This window comes from Orbicella franksi, chromosome 10, assembly GCF_964199315.1.
Source record: "Orbicella franksi chromosome 10, jaOrbFran1.1, whole genome shotgun sequence".
Lineage (NCBI taxonomy): Eukaryota > Metazoa > Cnidaria > Anthozoa > Scleractinia > Merulinidae > Orbicella > Orbicella franksi.
Genome location: NC_138154.1, coordinates 22,336,331 through 22,354,978, shown reverse-complemented (window position 1 = coordinate 22,354,978; position 18,648 = coordinate 22,336,331). Strand labels below are relative to the sequence as shown.

The 18,648-nt window shown below is 38.2% G+C and overlaps 4 protein-coding genes and 1 pseudogene across 6 annotated transcripts in view; 1 reads left to right on the top strand and 4 right to left on the bottom strand.

Moving 5' to 3' along the window:
• Positions 1-4,448, top strand: part of LOC145499499 (uncharacterized) — a 6,248-nt gene extending 1,800 nt beyond the window's left edge. The window contains exons 4-8 of the mRNA XM_081479015.1: positions 236-385; positions 1,072-1,107; positions 1,356-1,391; positions 2,811-2,951; positions 3,261-4,448. Coding sequence (XP_081335141.1) covers positions 236-385; positions 1,072-1,107; positions 1,356-1,391; positions 2,811-2,951; positions 3,261-3,379 — 482 coding nt within the window. The 3' untranslated portion in view covers positions 3,380-4,448. The remainder of the gene's footprint in view (positions 1-235; positions 386-1,071; positions 1,108-1,355; positions 1,392-2,810; positions 2,952-3,260) is intronic.
• Positions 4,449-4,651: 203 nt separating this feature from the next.
• On the bottom strand, positions 4,652-8,818 carry LOC145499497 (uncharacterized). Its single transcript, XM_081479013.1, has 2 exons — positions 8,060-8,818; positions 4,652-6,189 (listed from the first exon to the last, which is right to left on the bottom strand). Exons 1-2 carry the CDS (start codon positions 8,380-8,382, stop codon positions 5,382-5,384), a joined length of 1,131 nt encoding a protein of 376 aa, XP_081335139.1. The 5' UTR covers positions 8,383-8,818; the 3' UTR covers positions 4,652-5,381.
• Positions 8,819-8,912: 94 nt separating this feature from the next.
• Positions 8,913-12,725, bottom strand: LOC145499498 (uncharacterized). Its single transcript, XM_081479014.1, has 2 exons — positions 12,213-12,725; positions 8,913-10,714 (listed from the first exon to the last, which is right to left on the bottom strand). The coding sequence occupies exons 1-2, from the start codon at positions 12,449-12,451 to the stop codon at positions 9,907-9,909; spliced, it is 1,047 nt and encodes a 348-aa protein (XP_081335140.1). The 5' UTR covers positions 12,452-12,725; the 3' UTR covers positions 8,913-9,906.
• A 477-nt stretch (positions 12,726-13,202) lies between these two features.
• LOC145500221 (glutathione peroxidase 2-like) lies at positions 13,203-15,302 on the bottom strand (annotated as a pseudogene). Its single transcript, XR_014051026.1, has 2 exons — positions 14,816-15,302; positions 13,203-14,017 (listed from the first exon to the last, which is right to left on the bottom strand). The product of XR_014051026.1 is annotated as a glutathione peroxidase 2-like (transcript).
• A 1,214-nt stretch (positions 15,303-16,516) lies between these two features.
• The window catches only part of LOC145500190 (uncharacterized), a 53,617-nt gene continuing 51,485 nt past the window's right edge, over positions 16,517-18,648 (bottom strand). For both annotated transcript variants that reach the window (XM_081479698.1, XM_081479699.1), the window contains exons 46-48: positions 18,290-18,364; positions 17,724-17,868; positions 16,517-17,177 (exon numbers count right to left, since the gene is read on the bottom strand). In XM_081479698.1, coding sequence (XP_081335824.1) covers positions 16,997-17,177; positions 17,724-17,868; positions 18,290-18,364 — 401 coding nt within the window. In that variant the 3' untranslated portion in view covers positions 16,517-16,996. The remainder of the gene's footprint in view (positions 17,178-17,723; positions 17,869-18,289; positions 18,365-18,648) is intronic.

The window sequence follows — 18,648 nt, the reverse complement described above, 5'->3', positions numbered from 1 at the left end:
ACATCTTAATTCTAAATAACATTCTGATAACGATATAGCCAGTAGGACTAGCAATTACTTTCATATTAATATTTGTTGAACATGTGTGAAAACTAGGTTATTCTTCTCAGCAGTGTGTCTGTCGAGCCACTAATTGCCCTGAGCATCATGGAAGTTTATGTTATTATAATTCTAGTTCATATCTCCAAAGCAATTTAAAGTAACATACTTTCATCTGTTTATATTTGGTTTACAGTCTTTCATGGTGGTTGGTGTGATTGGAGTGAATGCCTTGATGGCCATCAAACTCGGCACTGTAACAGTCCTACTCCAGCAAATGGAGGATTACCCTGCGTTGGTCCAGACAGAAGATTGTGTACAGTAAAATCTTCTCAAACTTTACCATGTAAGTACAATGTAGCCGTGTGCATGCAGGCTGTATTTGTTGTGTAAATGTGGTTGAATTATATAAATTAATACAGTTTGTGAGGTCACGGATTGCAAGTCATTTAAAAAAATTATTAACCACAATTTACTGTAATGTCTCAGTCTTCCACTGTCTTAATGGATCAGTTTCTTTCATTTTTCTTTTTTATAGTTGCTTATAAAAGATATATTATGCTAATATTCTAATTGTTTTTCTTTGATTAAACATAATTTAATTATTTTTAAATTATTATTTTAATAAAATAAATCACAAATTCTGTACTTGTAACATATGTCTTGACATATATTCTCCAGTTTGTACATGTTCTATTTGAAGTCAACATGTTGATATATCTGTAGATGAAACAATATACATGTACATGTATAGTAGTAGAGGTAGTTCTGTCAATTGAATAAGATGAATAAGAACTAGTCCAGTCCACTTTCATTTAGTAGCAGAGGTAGATATCTGGGTAGATAAATAAGGGCAAAGTTCAAACTTATCAAATTAGTCAATGAATTTATATCAAAGAATACTAACATAAATTTAGTACATGTGTCAAGTGTTTTGTTCAGTTTGTTAATTTGTTGCAGCTTCATTCAATTAAGTACAGCACTGAATGATCAATGCCTAAGCTAGGTCTCTGTTGTTTTTCTATTATTCAGGTTCCACTACTAACAGTGAAACAGCAACAGAACCAGGTAATGAGTGTATTGATTTGTTAACCCTGACTTGCAAAACAAACTGTATCAAAATACAAAGTAGGTGTATGAAAAATATGTCTAAACAAACCAGAACTAGCTGTCAAAGCTGTCAAACTGATTGCAGGATCTACATGTAGTGGACATTTAGCATTTTACAGGTTTTGAGTTTACTGTATTTATATATTTTTATTTACTTAGCCATGAAACATAATTTAAATTATTTTAATTTTTCCCCCAAAAAACAGGATTACCTTCAAAAGATGGCAGAACTGGAGGTACCGGTATGTGCCGAGATGTTATTCAAACATATATCAAAAATAAATAACTATTAAATCCAAAATAATATACAGTACTCGATCAGGTGTTTCACATGTGTATTATGCACAACCAATCAGTTAAACAAATTGCCGTGTATCTGTGCAGTAATTGATCACAGATGACGTCAAAATGTGGCAAGAACAGAAAAGTGGCACACGAGGTGATAGCCATGTGTCACTGATGTTCTTACCACATTTTGACATCTTCTGTGATCAATTACTAAACAGATGCACAGCATCATGGAATTTATTTGTTTAATTTATAACTTATAATAAAACACAAAAAAATGTTATTGACACGGGTCAACACTAATGGTAGCCAACTAGCCACAGACTAGAAGAAATTTAGTTTTGGCTGGTAGGTTGTTGATTTCCACTAGCCACTTTGGCTAGTCAACAAAATGAAATTGGCTGAACTAGTTTCTGTCTCCTTCAAGGAAGAGAAACACAAAATTTACACTTTTCTCGGAAACAAAGTCAGAATTTCATTGTGGACATATCATGGTACCGGGCGTGTGCTGTTCAGCATGTACACGTATGTAAATTTAAGTTTGTCTACTTTTCGCTGGGTGGTACGTAAACGGGGAACTGAACATGTTACTTTTGTTAAAAGAAACATTTGACAAACAAGACAGCATTTTCTGAAAGCACACATCAATGCTCTTGGGGGTCTCGATATTTTTCTAAGGAAGTCTCAGAGAAAAACAGAGTCTTGAAAGCCTTTTCGGTAACTGGAACTACAACATTATGTATCAAAGAGAGTCACTTGTGTTGTGCTTTCAAGTCTTGCTAGTAATTCTGTTGTTATTGGACCTACCTGAAATTTTCGCGACACGTTAATTTTGCAATTTTGCAATTTAACAAAAAATCGCAAAATTAAAGTGACACGAATAAGTATTGGGAACATAACACATTATGTCACTGTTGACATATAATACCGCCATTGTGTTTTTGTTACTTTTGATAGAGTCAGTTTACTAAATTCAAAGAGATGTTTAAGTAACATTGCCAAGGAAATAAATTTTGCATTACTCAAACACGCGAAGTTGAAGTGATTCAAAATACAAATTTTTTTGCAAAATCACCAAATTTAAGTGTCACGAAATATGTGCACCCCCAAGTCGCGAAATAAACGTGTCAGGAAAATTTCATGTAATAAGGTAGCCAACCACAATGCTTGGCTAGTAAAAAAAGGTTTTGGCTAGTAACATCTGAGTTATCACTAGCCACTAGGCTAGTAAGTTGAATAGGTAGTGTCGAGCCCTGTATTGACATCATCTATGAATCTGCCCTTCAATTGATTGTAAGAACCAATAAAAATGTGCGAAAAATTCGACATGATGAGTACTACTAACTGAGTTTTGTCTGTATGTTTCTTTGCAGATAAGTTATCAGACAATGAACTTCGCATAAACAAAGGAGTGTTTGTGGCAATATGTCTCATAATATTACTGGTTGGGATTGCTGTTGGTGGGGTGTTGTGCCTGCTGGTGTATCGGAAGCAGAGACGAAACCATAAAAGAAGTAAGATCGCACGCATGAATTTCTGTCCCTTTTGAAGTTGGCTGTGAGAATTTGTGCTGATACACGTACATTATTTTGTAATTTTTGTCATTGCCTTCATTGCCAGTTATGACTAGAAAATCTGCATTTTTCTGCTGATAAAGGCAAACACTTAGGCACTTCTAATTTACTTCACAACAATTAGGGCATCAAGAGACCTCACTGTATCTCACGGCTTATAACTATCACTTGTAATATTTTCAAAATTTTATTTCATTGTGGCTTACAGTTTCCAATATTCTCATTTCTTTTTTTTTTTTTCTCCAATAGAAGTGAAGATCACAAGAGTTCCCAGTGCTTTATCCTCGACTAACTCTCGTCCCAATTCAACAGTTTCAACGCTTTCCACAGTCAGTGAGAATGCACCAATTGTACCACCACATAGCTAGTAAAGTATTTCCACCTTACATAGCATTAGATAGGACATTTTTAACAATTTTATCCATTTTATAGAGCATTATATGTAGACTTATTTTGTGGACAACAAAATACTCAAGAGCTATTCATGTAAATAATTATATATTTATATTATATAGTTTTTTTTTGCTTTCTTGTAAATGCATCATTTGCAAATAACCAAGTACTGAGGAGGAAGTTAAATATTACATTATATAACACCATACAGTTTTAAACTGTGGGATGAAAGCTCTAGCAGTTCAAAGAATTTTTATGACATTGTGTAAAAAAGTACTGGACCGTATTATCATTTTTATCAACTTTACCACCTTTGTTTATAGGTGTGTTGGTTGACTTCAAAGTGATACTTCATGTTTTACCATAATAGAATTCAACTGGCTGTGAGTTTATAGAGTTTGTAAATAAACTTAGCAATTTATCAGGGCAGTTGAAAACATTTTTGCTTAAAACAGAATATAATTTATTTATCATAGGATGTATCTCTTCCTATTGTACACAAAGTCACAGTGGAAGAATCTGTCGAGAATGCACTTGCAATGTATTTGAGTGCCTGTGTGCCTCCTGCTTCTTCCAGTCTCTTGAATTTTGTAAGGTGATATTGGTGAAATAGATCCATTCATCAATAATACATGAAGAAACATTTATGATCACATATACTGGAATATTTATTAACTTTTCTAAGTAACCACATTTTAAAAATAATGATTTCAGACTGAAGTGTTTGACTAATACAAGTATGGGAGGTAATGCAGTTCCATGTCGTTTTTTGTTTTTTGTTTTTTTGCAAAATCCAGCAAGCTTTCTTTAATGGGTGTACATGGTATTTTCTCAATAATGTACAATATTAAGCACCTTTTGTTATTTAAGCCTTATGATGTTATTGTACAATATGATATTGTTGACCTTTGCCAATTTTTTAATTTATCACAACTATGTTGAAAGTCCTGTATATATATATTTTAATTTCTTAGATAAAACCTAGAGCAGTGTACTCTGAACTTGCAGACAAATAAAAATATACAAAGCAATATTTTCTGTTTTGTTACTATTTTCATTATTAATGTAGTAATATACAGGGATGTAGCTGAGAACCTATTGCTGCTCATTTTAACTGAAGAGAGCTCATCATGGGCTGAGGAAGTTTGACTACAAAACAAAGACTTTGAGTAACTTTCAAGGTGTCAAGGTGAAAAAAGCTGGCTCAGCTTGTTAAAAAGCCAGCCAGTATTTCTTTTTTTGTGTGTTTTTCTTTCTTTAGCAACATCCCTGAATATGATTTAAGAATTGGTTCATGTTTAGTGTAGCTTCATCCAGTTATGCATAGGAGAGTTTGGAGACAAGAGGAGCATAAGAGTTTATGCCTAGAGCAACTCTAGCTTCTTGAGTGCTTTTCATGCTACTAAGAGCATTATAACCCAATATATGGACAGCTCAAAGCATGAACTAATTCTACTGGGAAAGCCTTGGCTGATTGCCTTTCAGAAAGAATACAGCTGTATATGTTACATTTTAATTACACTCACTAATCCTCTTCATTCCCTGTGATATGTTAGTCGTAAGGCTTCTGATAAATTTGAAAACGTGATAACACTGTTCCATTCTCAGTTTTCGTTTTTAATAATCTAGGAGAGGGGGACAGAAAAGCTACACTGAGAATTCTGCTGCTACACTGACACCATACTGGCCCCTGTTGTTTGAAGACTGAATAACGCTGCCCACCAGATAAATTGCTATCCAGTGTTACCAAGTGTTAACAAAGCAAACCATGCAATCCACTGGATAGTGATTTGTCTGGTGGATAGCATCATCCACCTTTCAAACAACCCAGACCTGATGTTTAGAAGTAGATGAACTACTGAATATTACAGTTTTAACTTAAAATGATTTGATGAGAAAGAGAGTGAGATACATATTGCACTATGGTTTGCATTGAACTCCTGCTGAAGTAAATTGGAAAACTCATTTCACCAACACTTAATTTTCAAAGACAGCTTTTGAAATTTCTCCACTACGTTGGACTTCTAAAGCTGCTGTAAATTCCTGGAGTTGAAAAGTGCGCATACCTAACCTCCCAAAACTCAAGTACTGTTCTCCCATATCCTGTATTATCTGCATAGATGACGAGAAGGTAAAAGGATTAATCCTGGATGCTATGATCTTCAGTTCCTTGGCATAAACTTCATGTGGATCAATTTTTGCTTCGGATCCTGCAGGTGAAATTCCAAACAGAAGAAATTTTCCTCCTTGACGTAACCACTGAACCCCTTGTTCAAGGGTCTTTGGATCCCCAGAGCAGTCGATAACAATGTCAAAACCCCAGTCTTCATCACCATCATGCTTTGCATTTCTAGCTTCCGAAACTAAAATTTCAGGATGTACTACTTGAAAACCAAAGTCAAGCTTCTGTGCAATTTTCTGACGACCTTTTAACAGCTCAGTCACAACAACTTCTCTGTAACCCCTGAAGTGTAACAAACACATGAACAGAAGACCCATGCTTCCAGCTCCACAAATTAAGATCTCTGAATCAGGAGAGATCGGCTGTAAAAGATTCCAGCCATGTACAACACATGACATTGGTTCCAGTAACAAGCCAAGTTCAAATGACAGCTGATGGGGTAAAGGAACAACATTCTTGGCTGGCAGACGGCAATACTGTGCCCATCCTCCATTACGCCTGATACCAATAGTGCCTTTCACACCTTCAAATTTGCAGAAATGTGGCACTCCTTTGGTACAGTTATCACACATTCCACAGCTGGTGTTGGGGTTAACGACAACACTGTCAAAAAGGAATATCAATATTAACTTAAATGAGAAAAACAACTAATCTTGTGCCAAAATGTATGAAGCTACTGCCTGAGGCCATGTTGACTGTCCAACTTTATGGCTGGTCTATTCAGAATGGTAATAAATATGTCAGTTTGTATGATGGGTACCAGTATGTAAATTTTGATACATCAAAATGTATGTTGATTTTGATACATCATACATTTTGTTGATCTTAACCTGGTCAGACTGATCAGTCCATAACTTTTAACTTGTGCACACATGTACAGGCATGTACATTATTGGTTCATAGAATTGCTAACTAATATGGCCACTTCAGCCAGCCTGCTATTGTTTGACATAAAAGCACGTGCAAGTGTCAATTCTGACCAAATCATTTGTGTAGTTTTCTATGCCACTATATACAGCATACTGAAGATGGTGCTACCAGTTGCTTGGAAGAATGATCATCACGTGTGTACTGGCCCTGACTATTTACTACGATTATAAGTTGAGTAAGGCACGAGGGAAGTTTGGTTAAGAAGTTTTGGCCTTAAAATTATGGTGTTGTCACGGGCAACTTACCTCATTTCCATTGGTAACAATATCAACGGCCGTTGGTCGCCTGTCGCGTCGCCTACAATTTCGCGCGCTTTGCTGCCAATGACGTCAAAGGCCGACAAGTTACCAATGGATACAGAGCCAGTTGCTTGTGACAACGACAAGATTTTTATGTTAAAACTTGGTGACCAAACTTTCGTCCCGCCTTACTCAACTGATAATCGTAGTATCATTTAAAAGGAGGAAATGATGCCCACAAGCATTTTAGGCTATTTTATAAACCTCATCACAAAAGGAAGTAGCCCGGCAGCATGGCTGAGTGGTTAGTCCGTTGAACTTCCAATCAGGAGGTCCAGGTCAGAGGAGGTGAGTTCAAGTTTCACTCTGTCAACTAAATGGTGTTGTTTCACGGTAGATCTGAGTTCAACTCCTCGGCACAGTTTGTAAATAGCCAGCTGGTTTGCCTTCTGCCAGTTAGTTGGTGTTTATAACCTCACTATGAAATATTTGCTTCTGAAATTTAATTGCTTGGCTCTCCTTAAGCACTGACTGAGAGTAAATAAAGGCCATTTATTATTTTTTATTATCAGTTTTACTACGCCCCCCATCCCCACCCTCATTGTTATATTGATCAGGACCAACACAAATTTTTTGGTACCCAACGCCTTCTTCAAGAGACCTTGCATGAACCCAAAAGTACACATATTTATGAGTTTGTAACAAACAGAAAACAAGAGCAGTGGAGGAGGCGAGAAGAATTCTTCAGCAGAGTTGATCAAGGTTTCATTAAGTTCTCGTGGATTTGTGATGTAGGGGAGGGGGTGCAAGAAATCCAGTCAGGCTTGAGGTAGAGGGGGGGGGGGGGGAGTACAGTAGCATCGAATTTTAAAAATCAAACGTTACTTCAGAAGAGCTTTACAATCGATCCAATTATTTCTTAGCAAAAAGAAGAAGAAATGCCTAATGACTGAACAGTCTATTTGCCTTCACAAAATGTTTGACAATATCTTAAGCTTAAATATATTCGGGACCGCAAAGAACCTGACTACGTACAATACAAGAACACTTTCAAATATCAACGCTCAATTCCTATGCATGTACATCCGAGTCTACGAGCTAATACAGCAACTTTAGACGATAAGCTTGGAAATTTACCAAGATAAGGTTAAGCTTAAGCTAATTGTAAGCTTAAATCAGGGCGTCGTTGTGACGCTACATATTAAAATCTATCTTAGAAGCTGCCCATACCTGCCGTGTATACTACCTGTAAAGTAGGAAGTATTAAACCAAAAGGTGTCCGTGCATTCGACAAAAAAACTCACCGATCGCCAACAGACACATGCTTCACGTCAGCTCCCGCTTCTTTGACAATACCGACGAACTCGTGGCCCATTATAACAGATTTTTCACAAGGAAACTTTCCTTCGAGAATCTTCAGATCCGTCCCACATACCGCCGAATAAGTGATTTTCACAACAACGTCCAGAGAGGCCTGAACGTGAGGCACTGGTCGGGTTATCACAGACAGATGTCCATCCCATAACTGTAGCGCGTTATTCATGGTTCGGTGTCGAGTAACACGCAAAAAATTGGAAAATAACAAGCACCAAACCTTCGTCCCTGCACGACAGTGTGTAAACTGCATGCATGGAACGTTGGAAACTGGGGCGAGATATTTTTACTTACCGGGTGGTAGTGGGGGATCATCAGTAAGGTAACGACGATGGGGGAGTAGGGAAACAAGGAGAATATCATTCAAACTTAGAAAAGAAATGAAATGAGATCAGATTTTACCTTGAAAACAATAGCACAGCAAAATAGTGTTCAAAAGGATTTTGTGTCGTGAAATTTCCGCTCCCCTTTTACTGCTCACTCGTAGTACCTCAGAGCAGATCACATGAAATAAACTTCAGGTGCATTAGAGCAAGAATTTAGTCCAGGCTTTTTTTGTTTGTTTGAAGGCTAAAAAATTGGCAACTGAAGCACGCTGACTGTATTCTGGGGAAGAAGTCAAAGTGCTCCCTTTTGAGAGCTTCCTCCCCTCAACATGCTCAGCTTGCTCCAACCCTGCGGAGGCAGGGGAGAGGAGGGGGTGCTTGACCCATGAAAAGTCACCACTTTTAATCTCAAACATTCATTATTGGCCAACAGAATTTTACGTATACTTAACTTCAAAAAGCAAAACTATAACTAAATTTTATTTTCCTTCTCATACACATTTCCAGTGGCGGGGACTCCCATGTGAATAGGTCGGGGATGCTCATCATCTCGCTCAGGGATGTAAATCAAAGGTTTTGGTCTCACTTAAGGTGTTCAGGATGAAATGCCACAGCAACTATTTTTTGCCATCAAGTCATCTTTAACAGTTGCCCGTAAAGAAATAATAAAAATCTGCTCTCTTTCTGTTCAGAGTAGTATCCTTTAGAGGTCAAATAAAACTTGAGCCATGCCTGGATTGGTCTCCCTTTCTAACTTCTGAAAAGCATTCCCGACCTTTTCACATGGGAGTAACATTCTCTGTTGGGAGCACATTTGTGAATAAAAACTACATAACTCATCTTTTTAACTCATGATTGTTCAGAATACAAGCCTTTAAAGACTCTACTGTCTTCTCACTGCCTCCACCCTATAAAATTAGTGCAATGCCAAGATTATTAAGGATGATTTCACAACATGGTCATCTATCATCACCTGAATTTGTCCCTAGTTTTGTTAGTTGATGTTTTGTTCCATATGCATATTCCCGCTAGAGAAGAATTTTTTTGGTTTCAAACCACCCAACCCCCCCCCCCCTACAAATTTCATTCAAGCTTCACACTTCCTCTACAAGTACTTAATTTCGTTTTGTGCCTGTGGTGTGAATCAAATCTTTTGTTGTTGTTGTTACCAATTCATCCTACTGGAGGTAATTTACCCAACTACGTACTGCTGATGGTTGAGAAAATATCAGGATATGTCACAGAATCAGAGATTAGTTGATGGAAGTTTGGTTCCTTCGACTTAAATGTAAAACATCAAAAAGTAACATTCAGTCCTACTCAGCCTTATTCTATCCCTACTTTCCTTTGAAATGTGGCACCTTTGGACAGTGGCTACCTTTAGCAGGGGAGGGCTGCTACCTTAAGTGATCCAGGCATAGTTACTTAAGAAACATTTCCATGCTGATTTATCACAGCTCAAATACAGCTTTGGAAATTTCAGCTCTAGAGAGGGCATCAAGAGCTGACTGGTATCTGGGCAAATCAAATACAGCAATCCCTAACGTGTCGTAATTCAAATACTTTTCCGCCATATCCTTTACTAGCTGAATAGCTTGAGGAAAGGTAAAAGGATTGATGTGTGATCCAATAATTTTCAATTCCTTGGCATAGACTTCATGAGGGTCAATTTTGATTGACGACTTTTTTGGACAGCACCCGAAAACAAGCATCTTTCCTCCACACCGCAACCATTTTATGGCTTGCTCAATTGCTGCTGGTGCACCAGTGCAATCCACAACAGCGTCAAAGCCCCAGCTTGCATCACCAGCCAAGTTTGCCTCTTTTGCATTGTTCACCAGAACCTCAGGATGAAGGACTTGATAGCCAGTGTCTAAGCCACTCGCAAGGCTTCTCCGTCGTTCAGCAACCTCACTGATGGTCACTTTTCTGTATCCATGAAAGTGGAGTAAAGAGGCCCACAACAGTCCAATAATTCCTGAACCACAAATAAGGACATTGGAAGATGTTGCAAGGGGCATTAGGAGATCAAAGCCATGAGTAATACAAGAATATGGCTCAATCAGAGCAGCTTGACGTAGGGTGATCTGGGGTGGAACAGAATAGACGGTTTCTGCAAGAACACGGCAATATTGAGACCATCCTCCATTGCGCCAAATGCCAACAGTTGAACGTATTCCACCAGTTTTACAGAAGTGTGGCTGTCCCTTCTGGCAAAATGAGCATCTCCCACAATTAGTGTTTGGGTTGATGACCACACTGAAACAGATACACAAAGAACATTTTCAAGATTTACTTTACTTTACTTATTAGTATAGTACTTACTATTACTGCAAGGTTTGATAAGGTTCTATTTGTTCACAGAAAAGGTATAATTTCTAAAAGAGAGCAGAAAAGGTATAATACTGCAAAATACAGAGTGAGCATTGGTCTGACAGTTAGGGTAAGGGTTTCAGGATCCAAGTGGCAAAGCCCCATTCAAAAATGCTCAGCATACATCCCAGTGGTTAAAATAAGAAAAACTCAGAGAGAGCATCTGTGTGTTACCGTCAAAAGTCAAGTTTAAAACCACATACTTTTTTGTGGAAAGTATAGAGAATGACCTGATCAGTCGTTTGCTGTTTAATGAAATGTACAATGTTTTAACTTGTTGAATAGACACATAATTTATGCAAGTGAAACGATTATTAACGAAATCTCACCACTGTTCTCCCTGTTTTTTTCTTTTGGGAAGGGCTACTGTAACACAGACTACTCAGTGGCAGGCCTGACCTATTGAGACATTCTTTCAGCTCATCACACGCACTTTCCTAGGAGGAGGAGGATTGCTTGATGAGCCAAAAGAACGTCTGCATTGGAGGCTACTACCCCAGGGTCATAGCTGAAAGTAAACTATGACTGGGCAATGACCATGAAAAAGTTATGACTGGGCCAAGGTCCATGGTTAAATCCTCTTCCTAGGTCTTCTGTGTGTTTATGATGACTATAAGCAAAAAAATGAAAAAAAAATTGACTGATGCAAGTGCCTCTGTTTGCCTGTTACTAGATACCGCCCTACATACCTAGTTGCAGAGGGGAAGGGGGGGAGGGGGTGGAATAGTGCAGTGAATGATGGAGATTTTACATTATTTACGCCTTGCAAACAAGGCAAACCAAGAAATCAACCGATGGCACACGGCTGCCTTTCCAGACACCTGTTAGGTGCGTGAGAGAATATTGATGAGCTTTCGGGCATGGGCATCTTCATAGTTTATACACAAAGCACTAAATTTAGTTTCCGCATTCTGTGGCCTCAAACCATTTATATTTCAAACAAAAATTACCTTTAATTAGAAAAAAGGGAAAAAATTTCAGTCAAATCAAAACGACCAAATCACGACGAAATAAAACTAAACACTAAATGTTGATTTGGTTTTCTAACGCAGATGTTTTCCTATTACTAAAGGAAAGAAAAACATAAGATTGTGCTGCTGTAGAAATTATACACTTTTCAATTATTTATCTCGCGACATTGATCTATTTGGCTTCGTAATTCGAATTTCTGAGCAACAAAAGTCCTTCTAACTTAATCGATCGCAATCTCTTCAAACTGTGAGGTTAACGTTCACGGAAGTATCTTGAAATCTTGCTTACCCTCTTATATTCACGAACGAATTTGAATTGCGGATGAAAGGAATATTTCTCTTCTGTTTTGCGAAACATATTTATTATCATAGTACGAAATTTGAGGCAAAAGAAAACAGGAACTAGTTCTTACCGATCTCCGGCAGAAATTCCCTTTACCTCGCCGCCAACCTCGCTCACGACTCCAGCGAACTCATGACCCAAGATGACGCATTTCGCAGACGGGAACTCTCCAGCCAGGATATGGAGATCAGTCCCACATACTCCAGAAAAAGCTACCTTAACGAGGACCTCATTTGGTGCTGAAACATGAGGGATAGGAGTAGTAATGACGGATAGTTGACCATCCCAAAGCTGTACTGCGGTGTTCATGCTGTACTTCGAGTCCTCGACAAATGGATCGAACAGGAAATCGAACGAACAGAGGGAAGACGAGAAGGCTGGGAACTATTCTTAATCGCGTGACTTTGACGCGTGACGGTTCAAAAGGTCACGAAAACAGTTTTCTGAACAAAATCAGTCAATTCGTAACAGTCACTTTTGAAAATGTATGTTGACTAGCATACGAAACGTCAAGTTCTGTATTAAAATGCGTTGCAATACAATGTTTATCACTGCTGTTTGTGTTATATTCTTAACAAAAAGTGTATTTAGTTTCCTGAGTCCATTAACGTTACTCGCTTCCACAGCTCCAGACAACCTGCCAAGGCAGGTATTTGTGAAATATCGATAAGGCAGCTCTATTCCGAGCTTGGTTTACTTTCCTTTATTATTATACTACATCAGTAAGTAAATTATTACGTTAAATAAGGGGCCAATTTCAATGTATTAAATTTCCAAATTGGCGTCGAAATAAGGGACATAAAACAAAAGAAGTGAGGTCGATAATTAAAGTAGAAATGACATCAACTCGGAAAGGAAAAATCCGAGTTCCAGATGGTATTTGAACCCACGACCCTCCGTGATCTAGCCGGACGCTCTAGCCACTGAGCTACTGGAGACTCGAGTAACGGTGAAATGTGGGTCTTGACTGGAACCGCATCGCGCGATCACAAAAGTCTTGGCACATGAACTCATAACTGCATCGCGCAGTCACATTAAGGCATATCAAAGATGCAACCAACCACCCTCCAAAGTGAGTATGTGATTTCTACATTTAATATTCCTTATAATTCTCTCTTTTCAATTTGCATGTTTTATTCTCCAAAACCTCAGAACCGACTTAGGATTTAAATCTGAATTGGTCTATCTTTCTATTTTTCAGGATGCAACCCTAAGGAATCTCCCTTCCTACCAAAACAACCACCTCCATTCCACTCCCCAAAACAACAGTTAAACCATCACACTTAGTCCCCACGACTCGAACCCCTCTACCCCTGAAATCTGCAAAAATTCAGTACTAAAATAATGGTACTAAAATCCAAGAAACTCTCAAAATTTGTTTTCCTCAGTTATTATTATTATTATTTTAATTTGTTCTTTATTCCCATTACAGTCACGACTTTGTGAGGCTCGACCCTACATGCGGCTGAATGAATTAAAGACCACAAAACTTGGCCGAGATCTCGCTTCAAAGCAAAACCATCTGTAACTAACAGTTTCTGATCTGCTCTTCATTCGTTCGAGACATGAACGGAATAAGATATTTCCATATATTTTTCTTGTCTTTAAGAATAGCTCAACAGAGCATCATTATTCTCAAGCACATGACGACAGTTCAACTTAGGCCATAGTTTCTTTTTCGCATTTTTGAATCAGTTTTTCGATATCTTCAGTCATTTCTTTGGGTTCGACCGTGGGAGTGTATCGTCGATATGGCTGCCCTTTGTGGTCAAGTAGGAACTTCTCAAAGTTCCATGTTATGTCGTCATTTTTCACAGGAGACCAGTTGATCTTTTCCACATCGTCGATCAAGTTATCTGGAACTGGGCATCTGCGCTGTAAAACATGAACTCAAAATAAGTTGAAAAAAAGATGCATTTAATTTATTTAGAGCGGTTTTCATTTGAGTGTCGAAAAGTTATTGGTTTTGCACTAACTACGCCACGTAATTGGCTAGTAGATTTGCGCCAGGTTTTTTATCCTATCAGAAGTAAAACCAAAACCATTCGTTAGTCGTTCGCACCCGCGAGCTTTGCGTCAGCTACATACAATTTTCTTCAAGTTTTGATTGGTTCACTGGATTTTCCGTGTTGTTTCTGATTGGCTAGAGTGATTACTTTGGTTTTACGACACTTAATTGAAAACTGCTCTATGTGTGAAGGTATTTAGCACTGTACGCATAATGAAATGCACTGTCCAGTAAACCTTTTGAGTGTTGTCGATCGTGAGATGGTATTTAGTGCAAAAGATCACTCAAAACTTGATATTAGCACTGTAAGCATAATAAAATGCACTGTCCAATAAACTTTTTGAGCGCTGTCGATCTTCTGCGCTATCATTAGTTCCCCTATTAAAATGTTTTTTCTGTCTTCATTTTGTCGTGTACTTATAGACAATTGCCTTTCTCTTAATCAACGCTAGTAACCACTTAAAGAAACTTGATTTTTTTTGCACGTGCATATATGAAGCTAATATAGATGAAATATTATCGCAACACAGCCACATGTATTTATTTACTCACTTGAACTTGTCGGAATCACCTTTAGAAATTTGTGTACTTAATCAATTATTTATTTCTTACACAATGTTGTTTATGATCTTTCTCCAAAATAATCACAGTCAACGCTGACTTACCTTGAGAAATGCGTACACTTTACTTTCTTTTTTCCCATTTACATCAATTTTCTCCATCAATTTTAAATTAGGATCTAACGTAAAGTTGTGCCCGGGCCGAACCCATCTCAGTCCATTTATTATCTCGTACGCATTCTCTCCTGGCTCTTGAAGGCCAAACTGATTACAAGGAAAAGCCAGGACTTTCAAGTCGCAGTTACTGTTCTTCTTGGAGCTGTACTTTTGTAGTAATTCATTCAATTGTTTGTATTGCATGGTTAAACCTCAGTACGTCGCCACGTTTATAACTAAAGCGACGTGATTCTTGTGAAACGTGTCCGGGACTTTCAAGCCGTGGATGTCGTCGATAGAAAAGTCGTAAAATGACCCCTTACCATCCTGGCATGACCTAAACGACTTCTTCCTTTCTGTGCACTGACTTCCCTGCAAGTACACCGCCAAAAATATGAAGGTCTTTACGGCGTCCATCTTGGTGGAAGTGCCACAAAGTCAATCGATGGCCTTCTCAGATCAGGAATTAAACAGCCGGTTAAAAGACAAATTCATTGCCAGCGACTGCTTTTCGTTGTCCAATCACAACACTAGAAACCTGCCAGTGGTGGCATGTGGTTGTTTAAATATCATGGCAAGTTTTGTTTGCGTTATACATTATTAACAGCCAAACAGTGAAGCGGCCTCCGCGTAAGCCATCTTTTTAACTAGTGCCGGCAAATGTGTATTTCAGAAAGGGTTTCAAACCGTTTTTATAGTTGACTGACGTTTTTGAAATACTGAACAGTTCGAAAGCTGGAAACCGATAATGTTGAACACGCGCGTGCGAGCTCGAAACGCGCACCATACACGCGCGTGGAATCAGAAAGTCCTGACTATCTCTTGAGGTAACTGTTACAACTAGTTGAGCGCTACTGTTTCTTATGGTTCACCGTGGGAGCGGAGGGTTCAACTCACTTTCTAGAAACTTAGCCTGCTTAATTAAACAGCCCACTTTCCTGAACCTCAATTCTTCTCAAGCGGATTGCCGAGTTAGGCAACAGCTTTTTTTTTTCTTGAGCAAACATGTCCTTCACTGACGAACGCCCGATCAATTAATAAACAAATTATCAAACAAGATTCCATACTAATTGCAGTGAAGGTGTGCCGCTAATAAATGACCTCAACCAACCAGAATTGCTTGTAATAGACGTGTCATATTTCAGATCAACACAGCTAAAAAACAAACAAACAGCGAAACTATTCCCTTTGGCGCAGTACACACTGGTTTAGCTCTTATAAGGGAGGGCCCCTCTCCTAAGGGAATGACTGGTTTAATATTAAAATTTAGAATTAGATCAATTAACTTGCCTCTCCTAAATATACTCTGAATGCGTTCAGTTCCAAATCGATAGAAATAAGAAAAATTAGCCGAAGTGGTTCACCTTCTCTAAACAAACTTCTCCTGTTAGTGGAAACTGGTCACTTAACGTAGTCGATTTGCAGAGGACGGCTACGAAATGTAGAAAAGTGCATGATGCACTTTTCTTAACGAACAATTTACCATCCTAAAGTAATGTCGCGGGAAATTTGAATGCTGGTCTGCCTTCGGCAAACAACACCTGTCTCAACCTTGATCACTCCAAGGAATGAGAGCAAACATACAGAATTTTTCGCAGAACAACTTGGCCAAGCCAAGTTGGTCGCAAGTTAGAAATGCAAGCTCAGTCATACATTTAATTCTTTATTCCCGTCATATGCACGTTTGACATTTTGTAGGCATTTCAAGATTTATTATTTAATTCCATACTTTAGTTTACCACATTAAGAACTATTATTTTACATGCAAATGTCACAGCTGCTAGCTAAAAAAATATTCCGAGTCAAAAAACTAGTTTACTAAAAAAATATATTTATATTTCATACTTCGTACGTTTGATGTTTAGTTAATATTTGTTAGTTAAAAAAGTTAAGTTCATAGAGTTCTACATACCTTTTCCTTTACTAGCTATGTAACAAAATCGCTTGGCTTTGGCAAAAAAACTAGTTTTAGCTCTTGAATCACGCAAAAATTAATATTAAAAAATTCACCACAAATGTCTTTCGGGTTTCTAGTACATATCTCTAAGTAAGGTCGTGTCCATGTTGATTTTTGTATTTTTTTTTCAAAGTCTCTATCCTTGTTTCTGTTGAGATGTATCATGGCGGTGTTCAAGGTTGTTTCCTGATCCTGCCGCATTTGTCACGTTTCGTACGTTCTTGAACTTTCTTCAGCAAGTGCTCGCTTGCGTGACGCACATAACTGGATTCGTCGAGGAGATATTCACCTTCATCTGTCACGGAACCAGCGATGACAACAGTCTTTCTCAGTTTCAGCTCTTTGCAGACGCAACTGAAAAAATGGAAAAGGTTTGGAAAACCCATTGTAAATAAATTCGTTTCATCGAGGTGAGGTAGGGTGGGGCGGGTCTCCGTTACTTCCATACCCTTGGGGTGACGTGACGAATATACAGTAAAATACACGTTGGGAGATTTGCAGATGTCAATCTTACACGTATCAGTCAAACCTGAAAAATATTCATACCAGTTCTTGGAAAAAATAGAAATAACTCAAATCAACGCTGTGGCCTTCGGATTCCCAATCAAACTGGAATTAAGAAATGCTGGTTTTTGAGACAGGGCGAAAAACTGGAGAACCCACCCGAAGGAAAACCCTGGGAGCAAGGAGGGTAAATCGAAAAATTATTCACCCAAATGGATAATCGGCTGGGAGTATTAGCATGCGATGAACTAGCAACTTTAGCCTGGGAAGCAGTTAAGTAGTAATAATACTTACAATTATTTCGTATAATACTATCAGTCCCTTCGTGCTACGGAATAGAGCATTAGGCTTTTGACAAATGAGACCCGAAATGACAGTCTTCCTTATGTATCTTACCTGTTCAAGTTTTCAACAAAGTTGATCTTGATAATTTTGTTTTGTATTGAATCCGATCCTTTGAACACACCCGACACTAGCACCATTACGCTTGAGGAATCCATGTCTTCACTGCTGTCAAACGTCACTATTGTGCCTTCGATAACTGGAAAAACAGAAGTGTCAGAAAACGTGTTAGAATGAAAATACACGCTCCTTAAAACCAGATAATATTAAAAAAATTCGCGTTTGTTCAATTTCGTGTAAATTTCATGTACTGTTATTGCAAGGATCTCTAAAAACAGCGGCACATGAAAAAAATAATGCTATCATTTTGAACCCAAAATTCCGACAATTTTAGTCCCACCAAGTATATTAAAATACGTTGATAAACGCAAGTCTTATTTCCTATAACAAGATATCGAGCGTTCGCTAGGTGTTTCGACACGATTATGATGGTAATAAGAGCCAAATATGGTTGACATCTTACTCTCGCACTAAACAAAAATTGGTTTACACATATCTATTCGAAACGTGACTTTTCTTTCTGGTGATATTTCGAAATTGACCGACGATCCTAGACTTACCAAAATCACTTCCACAGTAGCGAGCAAAGAGGTTTGAGCGTGCTGGACAAGACATGCATTTCAGTCTATGCGACGCTGAGGAAAAGAAAGAAGATAAGTAAGAAAAGCAATAATAACATGGCCATGTGGGGAAATTACAATTAGAAATCTCCCTCTGAGAGAGAGAGAGTCCAATAATAATCTCAATTCAAACCGATGATGAAGCTCTTACAGGACAGAATCTCATCTCCCGATTTAGCCTCCCATACTTCACAGCATCTTTCATACTTACTAAATATGCTCGCAGCCTCTTGAGATTTTGATCACATAACGTGCATATTTTCAGATGCAACTATAATGTTTCAGACGCAAAAGTTAAT

Bases quoted from the DNA above. Each gene is read 5' to 3' on its own strand.
- LOC145499497 (XM_081479013.1), bottom strand. From the start codon at position 8,382: ATGCAGTTTACACACTGTCGTGCAGGGACGAAGGTTTGGTGCTTGTTA. The intron at 6,190-8,059 runs GTGAGTTTTTTT...CCTTTTTGACAG, and splicing joins CATGTGTCTGTTGGCGATCG to TGTTGTCGTTAACCCCAACA.
- LOC145499498 (XM_081479014.1), bottom strand. From the start codon at position 12,451: ATGAACACCGCAGTACAGCTTTGGGATGGTCAACTATCCGTCATTACT. The intron at 10,715-12,212 runs GTAAGAACTAGT...TATCTGTTTCAG, and splicing joins GGAATTTCTGCCGGAGATCG to TGTGGTCATCAACCCAAACA.